This window comes from Protopterus annectens, chromosome 10.part0, assembly GCF_019279795.1.
Source record: "Protopterus annectens isolate FY-2018-M chromosome 10.part0, PAN1.0, whole genome shotgun sequence".
Classification (NCBI taxonomy): Eukaryota; Metazoa; Chordata; order Ceratodontiformes; family Protopteridae; genus Protopterus; species Protopterus annectens.
The window spans coordinates 1,760,809,704-1,760,828,773 of NC_056744.1; the positions used below are offsets into that span (position 1 = coordinate 1,760,809,704).

Here is a 19,070-nt window from a genome sequence, read left to right on the forward strand (position 1 = left end):
TACCTTTCTTCCACTTTTTCCCCTCAAGCCCCTTATTTATGCACCTCTATCTGAACTCTAAGACCCATCACTATTAAGGGTTATACAGCCACCTCTACGCTCTCCCTACACCCTTCTATTCAGATTTCATGTCTGCTAACTGCCACCCCCATCTTCCTTTTCCTATTTTCACTCCTCTAGTCAGCTTCCTTTACCCTCACATTTAACACCTCTTCAACTAATATTCACCTTCCTGCTCCACAAATAGCTTCCTGTTGTACTATACCTTTCTGAATAATCTTCCCACTGTCGAATCAATCTACCACCCTTTGTCCAAATTTCAATCTTTATTCTTTTATTTTTGCCTTCTGTGCTTATCATTACTACACCTATCACTTACTCTAAACTTTAACGTTTCCATTAGAACTTCCTGTATGTCAATATCAAAATATTACATTTATTCTAACTTACCGATTCTACAGCCTCTGTTTACTGTTAAAACATTTACCTTGTAATTCCTTAATGGTGTAACTATGCCTCTCATCAAAAACAGACTACCTGCCACATCGTATTGAAATTGTTTAGTAAAATGTACACCTGCGACTTCAATTAATACTCTTTGTATAAGACCTGCATGCTAGGTATGCCTGTAAAGTTGCTCATGTATGTTGGATCATGGCTTTCTTTGGTTTCACCCAAATATCTGCTTTTTTGTTACTGTTCAGTGGGAGAATGGTTAATGTTCCTTGTAAAATAGCTGTATATTAATTATGCTTGTAGTGTATCTCATGTATAAATGTGTGTATACAGCTTTTTGGCATCACCCATATTCTGCTTTTGTTTTGCTCTTGTTAACTTATACTAATTGTCATCTTTCTTCACATCTTTTTATATTCTCTGTATTGGAGCTTTTATTAAGAACATCTTATTATTGTTAAGCTGTAGTCACACACTACAGCATTGACAACAATCTGCAGTCACCACAACAATATTAGCGGGAAGCTGTTAAACACTTCATTTAGACATGTTTCTAAAGTCCGAATGAAGTGTTTAACAGTCTGAATGACATGTTTAACAGCTTCTCACCCCTCTTCTGCGGCGGTTACTCTTTGTGTGACAACAATGTGTTACAATACCACATCAGTTTTTCTCTAACTTGTGAATATATGGCTACTGGATCACATGACATGCATTCATTTGCATTTTTCTATGAAATGTCTGTGCAGTCATTCCAAATGTAACTCATATTTAAACTATATATATATCTTGTGTCATGGGTATGCTTCTGTTATGGTAGTATACAGTTAAAAACTGCCCTTTTAGATTACTAAATGCCCCTTTTGCCTTCCACTGAAAATGTTTTTTTTACCCAGTCGGACTTTCCCGTTTACCAAAATAAATAAAAATAAGTAAAAATGTCCAAAATTTAATGTCCAAGGATGATGGCACAGTGGTTACCAATAAACTGAGTAGTACTTACCACAAACTGATAAAATGCTTGTGAGGGTACGTAAATCATATCTGGGAAGACTGCCTGCCTCCCTACCCCCCCAAAAACATAGTCACTTTTAGTCTACCCCCTCTGGTGTTAAATTGGGATATAAGCATAAAGAAAAATAGATATATTTCAAGTTGTTACAGTCATGCATCTATACAGCATGCTGCCATGGCCCCAACCACAAAAGGTAGACTTTTACTGTACTCCTTTAAGGTCAAACTAGGATAAAAGTAAAAGAACAAACAGAGCAGAACAATATATTCCAACCTACTGCAGTCAGCTGTACACACACACACACACACACACACACATATATATATATATATATATATATATATATATATATATATATATATATACAGAGAGAGAGAGCCTGCCTCCCTACAAGTACACATATTTGATGGCCACATGTGCACACATCTGATTTTAGTTGTGAATAAAGTGGAAAAAATCGCAGTCAGACTCACAATCATTCATTCTTATACAGTACAATGGCCGCAGACAAGCTATAGTGACCCTCTGTATGTACCTCTAAGGTACAGTTTTGGGGAAAGTTAAAGAAACAATGACCACTCTGGCCCCACGCAACACACAGGCTGGAGAGTTCTTGTGTCTACACATCTGAAATTTGAGTTTGTGGAACATGAAATAAATAATAACTACAGTATACCTGGGTCCTGTTCAAACTAAAGTGATGTCTGTGTCTCCTTCTGAGTAGGGTCAGTTTTAGACTTGGGGGCGCCACAGCACAGGCCCTACTGAGCCACTTATATAGCCAGGAATGTTGGCCCCCAGAAGTGCTGAATGTTCTGGGGTGCATTATCTTTTCACTACACTGGAGCTTTATGTGTGCATCTACCAATATTATTTTCACACACACACACACACACACACACACACACACACACACACACACACACACACACACACATGCCCACCCCATCACAAACCAGTGCTATCACAAGATAGACACAAAGTGAACATTAGGCCACCTACAGCACAGGTTTTGGGTATTGCAGGAATACAGAGCACCTGACGATAACCCAGACAAAGACTGTGAGGAAATGTAGAGTTCACTCAGATGGAGTTACAGCCAAGGACTCAGACAGACAGATGAGCACTGTTAGATGGCAATACTACTCTCTCTGTCACTGTACCAACAATGTGTTACTCTCCCACACATCCAGCCTAGACCACCAAAGATAGCTACATACTGTGTGTGGGTGTGCATGGCTGATGTTTAATGGTGATAAAACTGAAATAAATTATAGCCAACTTATTGCTTTACACACACACACATATATATATATATATATATATATATATATATACACACACACACACACACACACACACACACACACACACACACACACACGTGCCTGCACACACACACACACACACACACACACACACACACACACACACACACACACACACACACACACACACACACACACACACACACACACACACACACACACACACACACACACACACACACACACACACACACACACACACACACACACACACACACATACGCACACACACACACACAAGCATAAGTCACATCAATGATTGTGTTTACACTGCATTTGAATGAATGCAGTTAGAAAAATTCAAAGTGAAACAGTAAACATTTTAGGAAACACACTTCCGCGTACCTCTCAAACGTCCATGATTTTGAATCATATTTTAGCACTCTGCATATTAATGTCTCATAAAACTAGTGACTTTTGGGGACAAGGTGTGAATTACAATTAATAAATAATGTCACTATTTATAGTTACTGGCATCTTTTACTTCAGAAAATGTATATTAATTCACATGCACTTATTCTATCAAGATTGCAGGTTAATTGTACTAATATTTTAAAAGTGTGCCTGTTTATTTCTGGATTTGTCCCTGATTCTGATGAGATTTGTCCCTGATACATTGACAGCAATGTAATACAGAAATGTGTTAGCTCTCAGAATGATTCAAAATAACTTTCAAGTACTCATCATGGTTAGATTTTCTGACAGAGACCCTGATTCCCTGAGTGTCAGGAAAATGTGCTGACAGGTGGCATCCCTAGTTCAGGGAATAGGTAAAATGATGACCAGGAAACATTTTGCATATTCATTTGTTGTGCATGTTAGGCACTTTATGAATTGATAGTTAAAATCACCCAGAGTAAGTGTGTTCATTTCAATGGTTAGGAATTATAATTTGTTAAGTTAGTCTTTGTAGGCTTCGGGCATCATTGTAGTGTTCCTGCTGCTGACCCCGATGTGAAATGTGAATGTACCTACAGTTATCAAGTTATGTATGACTTCTAGAGCTTTATCCTGCTGGAGCAAATGCAAGTATTATGAATAAAAGCTGACACACACTTCTGCCAGAGGTAGAGCCTTCCTCAATGAAGGGTCTAAAGGAGTGACAGGCATTAAAACAAGGTAAAGGAGGAGCTTTTGCACTACCCTGGAATCGTGTTTCTATGACTATGCACATGTGCATGTTTTCAATGGTTAGAAAGTCTTGATTGTGGGCATATTTTGTTTCGGCGTCTGGTGTTTAGCATGCCATGGTAATATAGCCCCTGTTTGAATTCTCTAGGTTGGCAGATGTTGGATACTGACCTTTTTCATAAAATATGCACAACAGGACAGAAAATAAATATGCACAATAGGACAGAAAATATCTTAGTCGATATGCATGAATCCTGCAGAGAGAGAGAGGTACAGACCATCTCTTGCAAAGCAGGTAGGACTGTCAGCCATCTCTTCCTGTGCATAGTGACATACATGAGCTCCCCACAAAATGGCACCATTAACTGAGCTAGTTGTTGAAATCAGTTTGCATTGTAGTATACTTTGAAGTGATAGTAATAAATCGTTTGAGGCTAGCTCCCTGCCAACACATTGAAGAGCTGAACCATACCCCTCTTCATTTGTTCTGAGGGGAGGTGGAACAATTTGTTCACACCCATGTGAGTAATGACCATGTGGTATGCATATTTAGATGCATATTCAACAGCTGCCAAATGTGCCTTGAAAGAACTGACTAAATGGCAATTACACTGAATCACTTGCGTTGGCGTTTCCAAGTAAACCACAAGCTCGGGCAGCTGGAAAAATGACAATTTAAGTAATACATCATCCTTTCCTTGTTGCCTGAGCTCTCAGTTACCATGGAAATGCCTATGCAAGTGTTTCTAAGGCACACCGCTCAACATCTTTCATAAAGAGTTTTGGAAAAATCCCAAAATAAAGCGGAATGAAAGCTCAAAACTTGGGACAATTTTTAACTATTAGTTATGCATTTAAAATTTTAACAGAACAAGTTTTGCATTGACATGCATTTTCTGGACAATGAAAGTATGAGACATTAACGTCTGGCATTAGCGACTGACTGAAATTCTCTGCATACCTCTCAACATTTACTTAAGAAATGTTGACAAAGCTAAAAATAATGGTGAAATAATGGGCTAAACTCAGGGACAGACTTTTAATATTGCTGTCATAAACTTAGAAAGCAGCTAGTATAATGAGCTTTGTACTAATTTACTAACATTCATTTTTCTGAGGGATAAGAAATCTAACACTTAAATGTTTCACATCCTTGATGGTTTGCCAGATTTTGGGCGGCCATGGTGCTGCAGCGGTTAGCGTTGCCACCTCACAGCAAGAGGTTCCCCGGTTCGATTCTCGGCTGGGGTGCCTTCTGTGTGGAGTCTGCATGTCCACCCTGTGGTCGCATGGGATTCCTTTGGGTGCACCAGTTTCCTCCCACATCCCAGAGACATACAGTAGGTGGATTGGGCATTCTAAATTGGCCCTAGGTGTAAGTGTGTGCATGTCTGTGCCTTCTGTCGAAGGTTGGGCGCCAGGCTGGCAACTCAACACTGTAAAACTCCACTGCCAATCATGAGTGACAGATGATACGCTGTGGTGACCCCTAACCAGGAAAAGCCAAAAGAAGAAGAAGATGGTTTGCCAGATTTTGTGAAGAACAGACCTAAAACATGAGGCAATAATCTGGACATTCTGTGAAATTTTGGAGAGTTGGTAGGTATGATTTTGAGTGATTTACCAGAAAATCAAATATTTTATGAGGGACAGGGCAAAAATATGAGGCAAAATCAGGCATATTCTACAAAATTCTGGACAGTTTGTTTATTTGTTTAATGACTGATTGCTGTTTGTTTACAGGATAAGTGAAATGTTCTATAGACCCTTTTCAGAAACAACCCAGGATGAACAGCAGTAAAGATGTTGCTTTACAAAAGTAAAATAAGACATTGAATTCATGTACATACTTGGTACTATTGAGACTTATGTTCTACATCTAAAGTTTAATTTCCATAAGTTGGTGCAGACTTGCGTGTTTTTGCTTTTCACCCACAGAGTACCAGGATAGGTTTTCATTCTGCTGTCTAATAGCTTGTTTTATGCAGAATTTTCCACGGAGGTGGACTTCACTGGTGCTAGACTGACTTATAATGTAGTAATCATTTTGCTGTACGTAATCATGCATTCTCTTACAGCCATTTTATGCTGTTCATGATCATCATGATTGTAGGCACAGATGTCCTGACAAGTTATGAGATGTCCTGACAAGTTATGAGAGTAAGCCATATGAACAGTTTAGATTCATAGATGTACCATGGTCAGCAAATCTTATCACCATTCATGCCTTGCCAGTACTGTCTCTCAAGTACTACCTCCTTTTCCAGGAGGGTAATACCAGTGCAACCCAACCACCTACATGTCCTCTCTCACCACATCCATAAACCTTATCTTAGGCCTTCCTCTTTTCCTGTTACCTGGGAGCTTCATCCTTAGATCTTTTTCCCAATATACTCAGCATCCCTCCTCAGCACATGTCCAAACCAGCATAATCTTGCCTCTCTGGCTTTGTCTCCAAACCATCCAACTTGGGCTGACCCTCTAATATACTTATTCCTAATCCTGTCCACCCTCGTCACACCCAGTACAAATCTTAACATCTTTAACTCTGCCACATCCAGCTATAACTCCTGCCTTTTTGTCAATGCCACTGTCTTCAACCCATATAACATAGCTGGTCTCACTACCCTCTTGTAGACCTTCCCTTTCACTCTTACTGGTACTCGTCTGTCACAAATCACTCCTGATACCCTTCTCCACCCACTCCATCCTGCCTGTACTCTCTTCTTCACCTCTCTTCCACGCTCACCCTTACTCTGAACTGTTGATCCCAAGTATTTAAACTCATCCACCTTCGCCACCTCTACTCCTTGCATCCTCACCATTCCTCTATCCTCCATCTCATTCACACACTTATATATTTTTGATATACACATGACATACAGTTTGAATACATTTGTAACACCAGCATCTTGTATAAATCAGTTTGATATTCACAAATGACATATAATTATTTACAAAATTCCAGCAATCTGTGCTGGCAGTACCTCCTTTCATTACACTTCTTATCACACATGGGTTGATTTTTAAAGCAATTACCATTTGTATGATGCCAGCATGGGGAATGGTGCTGAAGATGTTTGCCAGGTAAAGATACACTATCAAGGTCACCATCTACAGCTTCTGTAACCCTTCTGAAGAAGTTTACCAGGTTAACTAGACAGGATATGCCCTTCACAAAGCAAAACTGTTGGGGTGAAGTCAAACAGGAGTCTTAATATCACACTTTATGAGGGTAGCTATGATACACTCAGAGGTTTTGCAGATGAGGCTTTCTAAGGCTGATAGGACTTTAACTACTCAGGTCAGCTGTAAGGCCACCCTCGCCAAGAGGCATTACCACTGCAGTGTACTACTCATCACAGACAAAGCCAGTAGCTGAGTTAAACAGGTTGAGTAGTGTCTGGAAGGGCATATTTAACATTATAATGCAGCCAATTATATGATGTATAGTAGTAAATAAAGACACAATCAAAATGATTGTTGTTTACCAGAAATTTGACAAAACCAAGCATTGTGCATACTTTTTTCTTACCCAGGCATTACAGTTTTATGAAATGTTTTATGTAGAGTAACAAACCTTTTGATAAACTGTGTGATGTACTTAAAGGGGTCATTTTGACTCTGGCTTTTTATGAAATGAAACCCTTGGAAAAGGACTCCATGAACCCCATTCTACCCACTGTCCATCCAATGTGCCCACCTACTTGCCCTTCATCCTGGCCATGCCATACCATTTAGATTTTTTTTCTTGTTTTGGATATTTTGTTGTACTCTTCACATTTTCCTGCATTGTTTCAATACATCCCAACTGTCCACAACTACACCTTAATAAACGAGGAGGGAATAATCAAATTAAGCCAGAGGACTCAGCAGCCCATTCCCCCAAGAAGCCATGGGGTTCTAAATACTCAAACCTTTTGAGGCAAATATAGAAATAAAAATTGTGGCTAAATAAATAAATTCATTCTTCATTTTCTTCCTGCATACCCTCACTACTCCCTAAATGGCCAAGACTGCAGAGTAATAACTGTGAACAAAATAACAGATTTAAGCTGATAGTCTGTTATCCACTGCTTGGGCCTTAGATGCCACGAGATTATAGATGATGTGAGGTACATTATATAGTTTTTTCCTCAGCCTTTTCTTACAATTATGGCATGCACAAAAATCATGACGTCCTAAAGAAATTCAGTCTTATTTTTTTCTTTCAAGGAAGAAATAAGTTGTGCCCAAGGCTTAATGATCAAAGCTGGCAAAAAACTAGATAAATGTTTGCAAAGAGAGATGAATTATATCTTACAATAGTGTCTATCTCCCTGTTAAAAGAAAAAAAAGAAAAGATAGTCCTTTTTTGTGTATCCCACTGATGTTGGATTGGGATGAATGTAAATGAATAAACAGCTACAGTAATATATTTCAAGTTGCTGCTGTCTCACGTCATACAGCATGGCTCTTTAACCCCCACTTCTAAAAGACAGTTGCCCTCTGTGTATCCATCTGAGAACCAGAACAAAGTAACATATATTAACTTGTTGATCACAGATGTATATTCACAATATGCTGCCTTACCCCAACCTCCCAAAATTAGCCACTTGAATATACACTTAAATATCACAGCCATGTATTCCAGCCAGTTGCTCCAAGACAGTACACTGTTCCTACACACCCTTTTATATCCTCTAATGATTGTGTGAAAAGTTATAAAAATAATGATCACACTGTCGCAGCCCTACAAAAGCCAGTCTGACTTTCTGCGCATCAGAGATTTAATTGTGAGGAAAATTCAAGAAATAATAACCACACTTTTCCCAGTCCCAAACAAGTTATAGTGACCTTCTGTGCACACCTCTGAGGCTTGACTGTGAGGAGAATTTCAGAAATAATAATTTCACTGTTTCCCAACCCCACCACCCACAAACACAAGGTAAAGCAACCTTCTTTGCACACCTCTGAGCATTGCCAGTTGTACAAAAAGTGAGTCAAGGCAAAGCCCTCAATAAGCCTGTGCCAAACTCCACTCTTCCAAACAAAGTCGTGGATGCTGCTAGGGTCTGCATATTCTCTGATGCATTTTATGTCTTATTTTTGAAAGATAATTACTTGTAATATATGGATCGTTGTGATTATGCTTTGAATTTGGGAAAAAAGCATGCTTGTTAAGCACTTTTCTGACATAGGAAAGGTTCTTAACAAGCTTTTATTAAGAACATCTTACTATTGTTAAGCTGTAGTCACACACTACAGCATTGACAACAATCTGCAGTCACCACAACAATATTAGCGGGAAGCTGTTAAACACTTCATTTAGACATGTTTCTAAAGTCCAACTGAAGTGTTTAACAGTCTGAATGACATGTTTAACAGCTTCTCACCCCTCTTCTGCGGCGGTTACTCTCTGTGTGACAGCAATGTGTTACAACACATCAGTTTTTCTCTAACTTCTGAATATATGGCTACTGGATCACATGACATGCATTCATTTGCATTTTTCTATGAAATGTCTGTGCAGTCATTCCAAATGTAACTCATATTTAAACTATATATATATATATATATATATATATATATATATATATATATATATATCTTGTGTCATGGGTATGCTTCTGTTATGGTAGTAGACAGTTAAAAACTGCCCTTTTAGATTACTAAGTGCCCCTTTTGCCTTCCACCCTCACAGCCTTCAGCAGTTTCTGGCACCCCTGGCCCTGAGTGTTAATTCTGCACCTAAGTGACAGTCACCCATCATCACATCTTTGCTCAGCCTGCTGAGGGGTGCAGCAGTTTCCCTTATTATGGAATCCCCTGTGGTTAAAACTTTATGTGGACTACCAATGCCTAGTAGCCATGAGAGCCTGGACATGACACTTGGTTGACCCATCTTTGTTGTGTTCAGTGACCAGGAGGTGAAGTGTATATTAGTGCAGTATTTCGAGGCTTTTGAGGTTTTCGTAGGGATTTTTTAGTGCTTCGTCATATGTGAGGTCAGTGCTGGTGCTGTGTTGCTTGAGGTATTTGACATCTGCCACCACTGTGGATTGACAGGTTTGTCTAATTTTGCAGACTCATCGTGCAGTAAAAATAAATGTCAGTTAGCATAGGACAGTTGCTACAACGCCTCAGATACCTCACATTAGTAAGATGGCAACAGATGATGTAAGGGGATACTGTGGTCACATGGTATGAGGAAGTTTGAAAGTCAGTTGCAATGAGTTTAGAAGGAATTATACAACTGTTACCAAATAGAGACAGAGTTTATGGTGCTGCCTCTTTCCTTGTCCTTTTCATCAGGAAAAACTATAATGGATTGCAAACATTCCCTCAAGCAGCAGCCTTCCGCATGGGCTTTCACTGCTCCAGTTACTTGCTTTATACTTTGTCATATCACAAATCAGCCTACGCTTACTGTGATACTCAAGTCCAGAACCACAACAACAGGACCACCTATGCAAATGTGTTTCTGCAGTAACCATAAGCTTAGGTACCCTTAAAAAAAACAACTCATCATAAGTAGGTTTCTGTCTTTTCTGACTGCCCATTTCATTCTTCAGTAAAGGCACTGTTTCGACAGCTAATCATTTTTTAAATAATTTAGGGGGATTTTTGGCAGTTGCTGAGTTCTGCTCCCCCCAAATGCCAACCCAGCTCTGTAGAGTAGAAGGGATTTCTACCCAGCACCTTTTTCTGGACAGTTTTGAAGTTACTCTGGCAGTTGGTGCAGAGGATTAAGGCTATGAGCTGGTTTGTGTAATCCATGGTTTTATTCTTTCGCCATCCAGTTGCCTGTTGTTTACTTCTGAGTAAGTCACTTAACCAGTCAGTGCTCTCTGACTGAGTTTGAAAAAGGTCAGTATGGATTTATGCACTACCCAAGTTAACAAATAAATAACATCTAAATCAGGGAAGTATCCTGCTACCATTTATAAATAAAGTGTGTTTGTGTTGTATTATTTGTTGATGCTTTTATATGTAAAACATCTTTGTGTTGAAAGTAGTGTGTATCCAGGTTGACAATTACTTGTAAAATGTTAGTGTTGCGCTGCAGCCTTTTACAATGGTTATGCCCCACCAGACATTCCCAGTTAACAAATATAAATAAATACAAATAAAATGCAGATTTAGATACTTTGCACATTCTTATAAGGATTTTCATCCAAACCTTGTCTCATGCTAGCTGCTCTGTATACCATCCCCACTTGCAGAGTGGCATGCCTCCTAAATTAAGTCTGTTTGAATTGCATGTAGCGTTGTCGCCTCACAGTAAGACGTTGTCCTGTTTGATTCTCAGCTAGAGCGTCTTCTGTGTGGAGACATGCATGAATGGGCGTACCTTTGTTGAAGGTTGTGCTCCAGGACTGGCAACTCGGCACGTAAAAATCTAGTGCCAATCATTAGCGGACCGGAGTTCCGCTGTGGCGACCCCTAACCGGGAAAAGCCAAAAGACACAAACAAACTTATGGCTTTAGGACATTAATTTGTTAAGGTGGAATTTTGATATCATCATATGCTATCTTGTCAGTTTAGTTTGTTTTAGTTACTTTTCATAGTATCACAGAAAAAATGGCAAACATAGCATATATATATGATTAATTTCTCTTCAGTAACAGTGATTTCTGACTAAGTTTCAACCGTTTCAGCTGGACTCATTCTTGTGAGTAATTTTCAATGCATACTGGTGAAAAAAACAACGGTGCTTACGTATTATAGCAACCAGATTTTGAATCTCAGCTCTAGTAATGAACCGTTAAGTTCTGTTCCCTTACAAAACCTGGAAAAGTCCTTACAGGATCTATTCCCTAACACAGACAAGAGTCACAGTGTTTCATTCTACACTAGGCATGCTCAGCAAGTCACATGTCACTAACTGTGTTCCCATAGCGATGCCATTTCCCCTTATTGGACTGCAACTAATTCTGTCACCACATGATATGTTCAATGGAAAAAGGCTCTAGGAATCTGTAAAGGCAAGTAAATGGTATTAAATTACATTTTAATATGAGGTTTTAGTAAAAAAAAAAGTGAAAGGTAGCAGAGCGTATGTAGAAGAACATGCAGCTTTACAATACCTTGGATGTGTACGTTCATCTGCTGAAATGCTGACTCTGAGGAATATTTAACTTGACATCTGTAGTATCCCTCGTCATCTTTGGTAACACTATGGATTAACAAAGAGGCATTCCCATTATGTAAGCCATCCTTGAATAGCTTCACACCATGCCAGTGTGCTATCTCTCCCTGGTTGAAATCTGCCACAATATGGCCTCCTTCAAATATCCAGGTCACAGTTAGTTGTGTCAGGTCTATATGAGATTCACCAGTATCAAACATACAGCTCAGCAACACATTAGAACCAACTCTTACCCTGGTTTTCAAAGGGCTTACTGATACGTGAAGTCCACTCCCTGTAAAAGAATGCAAACAAAATTAAAAATAAAAGAAGGAAAACATAAAAGCAATGATAGTGCATGTATATGCATACTTTCTATGCTCAAAGTCCATACTGTGTGGTATATCATACCTGTATGTACCTAAGAACCTATATAATTCCAGAGTTGGTGTACTGGCAGGTGTACTATACCATTGACTAATGTCATTTATCTTGGATTCCAGGTGTTGGAGTAGAAAGATTTTTTTCTTTTGTCTCATACTGTCAGACTGTTGCATAAAGTGACATTCTGCAGTAAAACTCCAGTGTATTTGCCCTAATCAGTGATACCTGCCTGTTGTAATAACCCTAACTAGTGTTACCTGTCCATCATATTACTCCTGACTAACATTACTTGCCTTCTGTTATAGTCCGGACTAGAGTTACATACCTGCTCCACAGACACAAATATATGAAGATGCCATATCTGATATATTAAGTTTCCCTAAGTCAGGTATATGAAGATGCCATCTCTGATATATTAAGTTTCCCCTTAGTGCTGCTCCTCTTCCTGCCCCATCCTTTCTCCTATCTACCCAAGGCATCTCTGAATCACTAAATTAACATATCCTATAACACTTCCTACAGCAATGTGTTCCAAGGTCCTACCACCTTCTCCATGAAATATTTCTTTAACATATTCTTGAACCATTTCTCCTCCTAGCTGCAATACATAACTTCTTCTCCCCTCTGTCTTTCATTTTCACACCTCCTATTTGCCACCTGATAGTGCAGCATGTCCATTTTATAACCTTCCTTGTCAGGATGCATATGTCCAGCTGTCTAACTCTCCCATCATATTCTAGTGTGCCTAGTCATCCTGTCTTTCTGATAACACAGTCCTGCATATTTTACTAACCTAGTCACATTCCATGCTTGTTGGTATTGTAAAGGGGCAAGGTATTCCAAATGAAGCATTAAAAGTACCATGTACAATGGAAGGGCAAGTCTAGCATCTCTGAAATCTATTTCCTGCAGTAGAAGGTTCAATATGCTGCAAACCTTTATCACTGACTTTAACACAGTGTTATAATATTCATTTTATGATGTACAGATCGATTTCTTCCATTGTCCTCCCTAGGACCACCTCTCCAAGCAGGTATGAGTTCCCTGGATTGTCACCATAAAGCATATAACCTTGCACTTTATCTCTTAAATCTCAGATGTCACTTGTACCCACAATGCCACCTGCTGTAGGCCTCAGAGGAAAATGACCTCTCCTCTTCATCCTTTCATCCATTGCACCAGTCTTGGTACTATCAGTAAGCAGGTTGACCTCCCTCCAAATCCCAATATGATATCTGCCATAGGTATGAAAAACAGGACTGATCCCAGCACTGAACCTTGTGATCCATCACTCAATTCTCCTTGTGATTTCCCTGAATTGTATATAAGCCATGAGATCTGATGATGATTCATTGTAATGCATGGAGCTTTATCTACCCCATATACTACCAATTATTAAATAAAAAGTGTAGGATTGCAAAATGTTTTACTGGATTTCAAAGCCTTTAAAGGCTAATACACCACTTAACTGTGGCAAAGAGACAGCAGGCAGAAACAAAATATCCCTCTAAAAATGAATGGCTTTAAAAGCTGCATTTCATTCTGCTACACTTTTTGTTTATGTGTGGAAGACTGAAGTATCTGACAGCTCTGAAAGTTGTTTAACTTTCTACTGTTTTCTTTGCCAGCTGATAATGTCGGTTGTTAATCCCTAGGGTGACACCCAGTCTTAACAGTGTTTCAGGTTGCTTAACTATTAGTTGTTGAGCACACTTATGACATTAGAAAGGTGCTTAATAAGCTCAATTTATGCATTATGTCTGAGGTATGCATGCACTGAAGTGGTTGTAATTGATAAGTATGGACATTGGTGAGTTTATGACAGTCGTTCAGATGGTCTTTTAAAGTAATCAGGAAGGTGAATCCAAAAGAATGTGTGTTAGTCCCATGGTATGAAAACTGGCCAGGGTCCAAGGTACACTTAATCTGCCACTGATGATACACATTCCACTTTGCTGCCTTGAGAGGTGTCTGCATTTTTTTTTATTTTTACATATACTTGTGGCTTTAGGACATTCATTTGTTAAGGTGGAATTTTGATATCATCATATGCTATCTTGTCAGTTTAGTTTGTTTTGGTTACTTTTCATAGTATCACAGAAAAAATGGCAAACCTAGCATATATATGATTAATTTCTCTTCTGTAACAGTGATTTCTGACTAAGTTTCAACCGTTTCAGCTGGACTCATTCTTGTGAGTAATTTTCAATGCATACTGGTGAAAAAAACTACGGTGCTTATGTATTATCGCAACCAGATTTTGAAGGACTCATGACTGGCAAACTTTTCGTCATACAAGTGCATTTCAGACTGAAAAGGAGTATTCAAACTCCTGAATACTTTCGAAGCACAGTGATTAAACAGCAGGAATGGGAATAACCTCCAAATTCCTCTTCCTGTTTAGGCTCAACTGCGGTCTTTGTTTAGCAATTTCAACAGTCATACTCACGACTTTCAAACATTCCGAAATGCGTGCAATACTTTCTATTAAGGCTTCATTACTGGTTGACACTGACATTGATTTGCAAAATCCTTGTAGTCTTAGTGTATCTGCCTATGTTTTAAAATATTTATAGCAATTCCACATCCAATAATTTGACGTTCTGTGTTGTCATATAACTTGGTGTCGCGTAACAGAATGTGTACTTAAGAAAATCAGTGTGGGGCTTGACTATGCACCAAATCAGTTAGATCCAAAGGGGTTTCAGCAGAAAACAAATATTTGGTTGTAACTGGAGGGGGGGGGGGGGCATAAACAACAAATAAAGGAGAAGTATCATAGAAAGGTAACGTAATTTGGAAGTGTTACCAGCTTAACCTCTGCCTCTGTCTGACTATGAAAACAGCAGAAATGAGATTGCAGGGTCTTGGGAGAATGCGTCTTTTGCAGAACCGTGGAAATCCCAGAGACGCATCTTCTCCAGCCTAAATCAACCTGTTTGCGACCCACAAGTAAAAGCACACACTTCTGTGACACACACACACAATTCAGTACACAGTCTGATCACATTTCTTGCCCTGACAAACGAGCATAAAGTGCCCACTGTGAAACTGAACAATCTGGTTGCAATGATACGTAAGTACCAAAACAGCTCTTGTTCACTTTTTTAAATAGTAATGATCTTCCTTTTTATAATATCAGATAACAGTCCATGATATGAAGTTATGGAAATCAATAGATTTCTAGAACAAATGGACTTTCAACATATGACCACCAGTTCAAGCTGCCATCAGTTGAATGGACAAGAGGACCATAAAGACTGCCAAAACCATCATGAAGAAATCTCAGAGCATTAACAGTGATTGGTGGATTTGTCATATATTTAGATTTACTGGAATACAGGCATACTCCACTGCAAAAAAAACAGGACTATCACCAACTCAGTTACTGCTGGAGCACAGTTAAACAGCAAACTATCTCTATTTGCTTGTTTATTAGCAATTCAGAATCTGAGTCAAGTGCAGGAAAGCCTGTCTTCTTTAAAAGATGTCTCTCTTCTTTAAATTATGAACATACAATAAGACTACAACAGTGCTCGCAGGGAAACAAACAGAATGTATGGGTATGAAGCAGTGTAACAGTCAAATGTATTTGCTCTTTATACTGCAGATAGAGAGGCAGTCTGAAGAAATCAGAAATATTTGGTCAAAATGAATATGCCGATAATGGGTATGTTACATATAGAAACTGGGATTAAGGGTTCATGGTTCCTTCCTGCCAGAGGTATTCAGAGACAAGTCAAGATGATGTCCAAAAGCTGTCTCAAGAGGCATTTCTTCAAGACAACTTGAATATCAGAGTTCATCATGTCCGGGAATTTTAGGAGATATGTTCTAGAACGTTCTTGTTGCATGACGTTCATAGTGTACAGCATCAGACATGTAGACCATGAAGCTAGAGCTATGCATTCAGATAGTTCTATGAACTGAAAACTATTAATAAAAGATATCTGAGCAGTAGTATATCAAAGCTGCTATTATACTAACAAAGTGCTTCAGCTTTATGTGCTATAAAATGTTGATATTAAAAGTAATAGAAATCCTTGAACAATGTAATGTCTCAAAGAGGTTGATATGTCGATATAAATAGGTAGAGATCGGTGATGCTTTGTGTAACATACCATAATCTGCCTCAAAATATGCGAATATTTGGTTATCTGAAAAAAAAAGAAGATATATTTGTATATAGCTTGTTAATGGCTTTAGGTCAGTGGCCTAGAACTGTATGTGTATCACATGGTTTGGTTGCTTGTACAGTATTAGATACCTCAGCAGCTCTTTAAAATTTCTTTTAAAGAGAAAGCAGAATTCCATGTTCCACAGACATGCGATTCCGTCATCTGGAAATAATGACTGAGAAGAGGGCATTGTTGTGCTTGTAAAAATGCCTGGATGATTTGGGTCTATATTAGAACATCGAAGTTTCAAAACTTCGAATGTTCTAATATCGACCCCTATTCAGCAAAAGCTGACAACATAGAACATGCAGAACAGCTAATTTTTTCCTAGGGAAAAAATTTGCTGTTCAAAAACACATAGACACAACACAAGCACACCAAACAAACAGCAATCCACACACATACACCTAAAATCTTACATCTAACCCTACACTAAACTGTACATACACCACTAACTATCCACTTACCTTAACCCAAACCCTAACCCTAAGGTATGTCACTATCACACACTCACCTCACCCGCGCCCTAACCCTAACTCGCCTAACCTGCCCTAACCCTCACGTCCACACAATCGCACACATACCTAACCCGCACCCTAACCCTAACTCACCTAACCTGTGCCCAATCGCACACTTACCTGAACCTGACCCGTAACTTTCCACCACAGCGCTGAAAATAGCGAAGCTACAGAAACGGACAATCAAATTCTTTACCTAGGAAAAATGTGGTTTTCTGTAGCTTCGCTATTTTCAGCGTTCACTGAATAGGGGTCAATATTAGAACATTCGAAGTTGTGAAACTTCGATGTTCTAATATAGACCCGATGATTTTAATGTTATTGCAGGCTGCTACCATATGAGTAATGCTGTCAGACATGGAAAATTAGCAGATTTGAAAAACATGTGGGCCAAGGCTAACTGGCTGGTTTTATTTATTTATTTAGTCTATTTGTTTTTGTTTACTGGGAAAGTTCATCTGGGAACTCAAATGTCCATTTTCAGCTGAGGCCCTAGGGAAAAAAAGAGTTCCAAAGCAAGAATAGAAATACATTTTTGACAATTCAAAATAAAAACAGTCAACAAGCATTACTTACAAAACATATCAGATTATGGAAATACATACTTTCAAGGTATTGTGAGTAAAATCAAGAATACAACATTAATACATGGACAATGTCCAGATTGCATACTTCAAACTGTAGATGTGGTACATTTTGCATAGTTTATTAGATGCCAGGTAATATTTTACAGCAGATTTGAATTTTTGCAGATTATTTAAAAGCCTGATATGGTTTGCAAGTTTGTTCAATGCCTTGGAGATGGCAGCACAGAATAGTGGGTCATCATAACAGTTATTTGATTTATTAGCAGTTAGTTAAAGTTCTGAAGCTCTTAGGGTTCTAGTTGGTACATGCCATTAGATGATATTTGACAGCGAGGGTATATTAAGTGAATGGTGAAGTACTTTGTGTGCATTGTAAATGGCTGGAAGAAGGTGATTTGTTGAGGAAGTTCAAGCCAGTTGAGGGTATTGAAAGCCATGCAATGATGGGGGTGGTTTTGGAGGCTGCAGGTGAATTTGTTAAGTTTGTTGTAGGTGCTCCCTAGTTTGTGTTTGGTTGAAGAGTTAAGATTTGTCAATATTGTTGAGGCGTATAGGAGGGTAGGATGGAAAAGGGAGGTGGCAGCTATTTTTTTACTAAGACCACGGAGTGTCAATGTACAGATCAAATTTTAACTTGTTATCAATGGTCACTCCTAGTAATTTAAGGCTAGTGATCTTTTCCATTTTTGTGTTATTTGAGGAGTTAATTTTAAGGTCTGTGTTGTTTTGATTTATGTTTTTGGGAAGGGATAGAATTACTTTGGTTTTATTTATGTTTAGGAGCAACTGAGATTTATTTATCCAGTTTCCATAGAGGTGAAAGCTTCCTGTGTAATGGTTTCTAAGGTGGGAAGGTCTGGAAGTAAGCAAACTAAAGTTTAATTCTGCTTTGCATTTCCTGCCAGCCCAGTAATCTTAGATTTACAGGGATCAGTCATGACTATAGTGTTAAGTCACACATTGCTTTTATGGAATTTATTTTAACAGAATGGAATTGTGTAGGACTCCTACAATAAATGGTCATTCAAGGAATCGCAGTCTGCAACTGCCCCACTTCCATCAGGGCTGCATGGTAAACTATCTCTAGATCAAATGCTTTCATCTGAAAATTCAGGTAAGATTGTAAGACCCCTGAAAACATGGTTCATGCTTGCTCTTTCTCTCTCCTTGCTTCAGTACTGCTTTTAGGCTGACATTTCATTACTTTATAGGGTGAACAAGGAACTAAGATCTGTGGTCATTTGTAGGCCCACCATATAGGTCCCTTGTGCCTCACAAATAGAACAAGAAAACTTCTTTATATCGCAAACTACTCTGTTCATTCTTACAAAACCTATTTTTAAAAAAGGAGTCCTGTTCAGC

At 38.8% G+C, this 19,070-nt stretch overlaps 1 protein-coding gene across 1 annotated transcript in view; it reads right to left on the reverse strand.

The window, feature by feature from the left end:
* The window catches only part of LOC122813991, a 73,022-nt gene that overhangs the window by 52,433 nt on the left and 1,519 nt on the right, over positions 1-19,070 (reverse strand). Inside the window, exon 2 of the mRNA XM_044086565.1 lies at positions 12,001-12,336. Coding sequence (XP_043942500.1) covers positions 12,001-12,336 — 336 coding nt within the window. The remainder of the gene's footprint in view (positions 1-12,000; positions 12,337-19,070) is intronic.